Consider the following 3761-nt stretch of genomic DNA (forward strand, 5'->3'; position numbering starts at 1 on the left):
GTTTTTTTTTGCCGGGAAATTTGTAAAATCAACTCTATATAATCAATACTAATATTGATCATCACCCGCAAGTAAAGAACTTGGGTCTCTACATAAACAGGTTCGTATTATTTCACCATGATCAATCACGAAATTGCTTCGTATTATATCACCATCATCAACATAACTCTTTTTTTTTTTACAGCACCATCATCAACTCGATATCTGCTTCTGTTCACAACAAACTGATCCAAGTAAGTTCTAAAATTGCTGTTTTTTTTCAATTTCTGTTGTTTAAAACTCTGTTTTTTGAAACTCATCCAACAAACTCACGAAATTTATGTTTTGTTTAATTGAACAAACTTCTTCTTGGCATGAATTCTTTTGATGGAAAGAAGAAGACAATTTGAGTGAAAATATAAAACCGACAAAATAAATTTATATATCACACTCAAACAACAAAATTCAGGAGTAAATTGAGTAGAAAAAACGAAAAAAAATCAATTTTTCTGTAAAAGAAAAGAAAAGAAAAGAAAAGAAAAGAAAATTGTTTTACCATATAGTGAGAAAAGAAAAAACAAAGTTGATGAAGGAGAGAGAGAGTTTCTGATGAAGGAGAGAGAGAGGGCGAATTGCGGTGGCGTGGAGTTGATGAAGGGGGTTCTGAATTTCTGATGAAGGAGAGAGAGGGGTCTAATGATAAAAGGAGAGGGAGGGGTATATGATCTGATGAACTAGAGAGAGAGAGGGGGTTTGTCTTTTTTTTTTTTTTGGTTAAAAACAAGCAAACATTAACATAACAATCTTTAAAGGTGATGAACTTTTCCCCTATCCTTCTAGAATTTGGTTTCCTTCAAAAAAGGGTATTTTAGTCAAGACTCTTATCAAACGACTGATGAAATCGAGTTTCCTTCACAATGCTAATAACAGGGGTTTGGTTTGTGAGATGGATATTATAATTAGAGGGGTGGGATAAGGATAAGGGATTTGTGTTTGGGACAAGGATAAATCGATTTCTATTTCCTTTTAGTTTTCTGTTAAGAATAGTTTGGTGGTAACTCAAAATGCATGAAGCTTGATATGTCTAATTGTAATTGAATTGAGTTGAACTTTTGATTGTTTATCCTCCTTTAGAAGTATCTAGTTTGCAATGAGTAATTCAAGGGCGAATTTCACTATGGATGTTGTTACCGTACTTCTGGGAATCCTGCCCGAATTTGTCTCCCCTGCGGGTGGGAGAATTAATTGGGACCGTGAGACTAGTAACATGCCTAAGAAAAATACAAGGGCTGATGATATTGATACATGTCTTGATATTCTGAGGAAATCGTCTGTGAGTCCACCTCCTAAATCCATAAATAAATTTGATGAAGTTTATGATATCTTGGAGTCCATGGGGATTGCTGAAAAGTATGGGGTTGCTTTTGTTGTGGATATTCTTGATAGCTTTCGCAGTACTCTGGGTGCCATTGATCTTTTCATCTCTTTGCGTTGTGATGAAGGCAGACTTCATTTCTTGAGGAAGCATTGTGTACTTTCAGATGATGTCTATAGGCCAGATATGTCTATAGATAATGATAGTATGTTCTACGACTAAGATGGTTGCGAAGATTATCTAGTTAAAATTGGTGACTTTATGTTAGATTGCTTTTAAGTTAGTGATTTTATGTTTAAGTCTATTTTGTGAGCTTTAATTATTATGGAACTTATAGTGTTATTATAACTTTTAGTTATTTTAAAGATGGTTAACTTAACGTCTAGTTATTTACTGGTTATGTGATTTTACATTATAGTTATTTTATCTATTTTATGTTTTTCTAGATGAAATTGCATTAAATATATATGTGCCTATGTAGAATGGATGAAGATTTGGTGCAACAAAGTTTGACACGTTTAGCATTGCATGAGCTGAGGAGATTGACAACCCAAGTTGAACGGATGCCTTTGCATTTGGGGGAGAACCGGGGCATCATTTCATACATAGGATGTTGACAGGCCATCGTAATTTGTGTAAAGAACAACTTCGGCTAAGTAGAGAAGTATTTATAAGTCTTGCTAATATCCTTAGAGAACAACAACTCTTAGTAGCTGGTAGATATATAAGCATTGAAGAGCAACTTGGGTTAGGTTTGTACATGCTAGCTAAACCTGCTTCTGTTCGTGATGCTGCTGAAAGATTTCAACACTCAACATCAACTATTTCGAAATATTTCAAAAAGGTATTACAAGCATTGGAAGCATTGTCGAGTCAAATAATTCGACCATATCAAAGTATGTATGAGACACCTCCAGAAATACAAAGCAACATCAAATACTGGCCTTTCTTTAAGGTACTCATCCTACATTCTGTGACATTTATTATTAATTAACATAATTTAATATAAACATGTATAGTCTCAATGTAATGATGATATATACTTTTGTTTTTAGGATTGTGTTGGTGCCATAGATGGTACCCTTATACAATCAGTTGTTGCAGATGATGTAGGCAGGGCTTTTAGAGATCGTCACGGGGAGAAAACATGGAATGTGATGGCTGTGTGTTCACTCAACATGTTGGTTACTCACATCAATGTGGGCTACGAAGGGAGTGCACATGATACAACTGTATGGAGGCGAAGCTTAGGAGATGCCAGAATGGGATTCCCTCATCCACCATCTGGTACTAGCTAACTTATATTGGCATGAATAATATGAGAAAATTCCTGGCACTTTAACAAACTAACATTATGATTGTTGTACAGGAAAATACTATGTAGTCGATTCAGCGTATCCTAATACACTCGGGTACTTGAGTCCATATCTAGTACCTGGGTTGAGGTACCATTTGCCTGACTTCAGAAGAGGGACTCCACCACAGGAATGTATGAGCAATTCAATTACCGACATTCTTCTTGTCGAAATGTAATTGAGAGGGTCTTTGCGGTTCTCAAAAATAGGTGGAAGGTGCTAAAATCGATGCCGCAAATGGACGAGGCTAATCAGTTGAAAATTATTGTAGCTTGTTTTACCTTACACAATTTTATTCGTTTACATGATCTAGGGATTCCTTTCACACACCAAATTGAAGTCATGGAACAAAGAGCTGATCATAATATGTACGATGATAACAGAAAAATAGCTATGGATAGTGTGACAACAAATAACTGAAGCAATATGGGACTCAATGCAGAATAATCCCGAGGTGATGGAGCAAATATTTGGACAAGAAGAAGACGAAGAATTAACCGATTATGAAAACTAGTTAATGTTTGATATTGTTATTATTTTGCCTAGTAATTCAAATATTAAAACGATCTTTTTTGTCATTTCAACAATGACGACAAGTATTATTGTTGTTATTATTAATATTATTAGTTTGTCATCTATTAAAAAGTTTGTACTTTGAACAATGACAAATAATATTGAAATGAATACTTCTTAGGCTTTAATTATCATTTCAATATAATTAGCCGAATCATATAGGAAAAAAAAGTATTAGCAAAATAATAATTAGCAATATTTATATAATAAGATTATTATTATTATTATTAAAAATAATATTAAAAGCAATAGTAACAAGAATAAGAATAACAATAATAGTAATATAATAATAATTGAAATAATGATATTAATATTTATAATTGTAATAATAGTAATAATAATAATGATAATAATAATTATTATCATTGTTTTATTATCAAAAAATTAAATGACTGAACTGAACTGAACTGAACTGAACTTATTGCAACTGAACTGAACTGAACTGATTGTAACTGAACTGAACTGAAAATAAGCTGGGG

General features: G+C 33.1%; 1 protein-coding gene across 1 annotated transcript; it reads left to right on the forward strand.

Moving 5' to 3' along the window:
• Positions 1–1964: 1964 nt before the first annotated feature.
• Positions 1965–2887, forward strand: LOC125497868 (uncharacterized). The gene is made up of 3 exons (XM_057394641.1): positions 1965–2309; positions 2410–2641; positions 2724–2887. The coding sequence occupies exons 1-3, from the start codon at positions 1965–1967 to the stop codon at positions 2885–2887; spliced, it is 741 nt and encodes a 246-aa protein (XP_057250624.1).
• The last annotated feature ends 874 nt before the right edge of the window (positions 2888–3761 follow it).

The sequence above is a fragment of the Beta vulgaris genome, chromosome 5 (assembly GCF_026745355.1).
Source record: "Beta vulgaris subsp. vulgaris cultivar EL10 chromosome 5, EL10.2, whole genome shotgun sequence".
Taxonomy (NCBI): Eukaryota; Viridiplantae; Streptophyta; class Magnoliopsida; order Caryophyllales; family Amaranthaceae; genus Beta; species Beta vulgaris.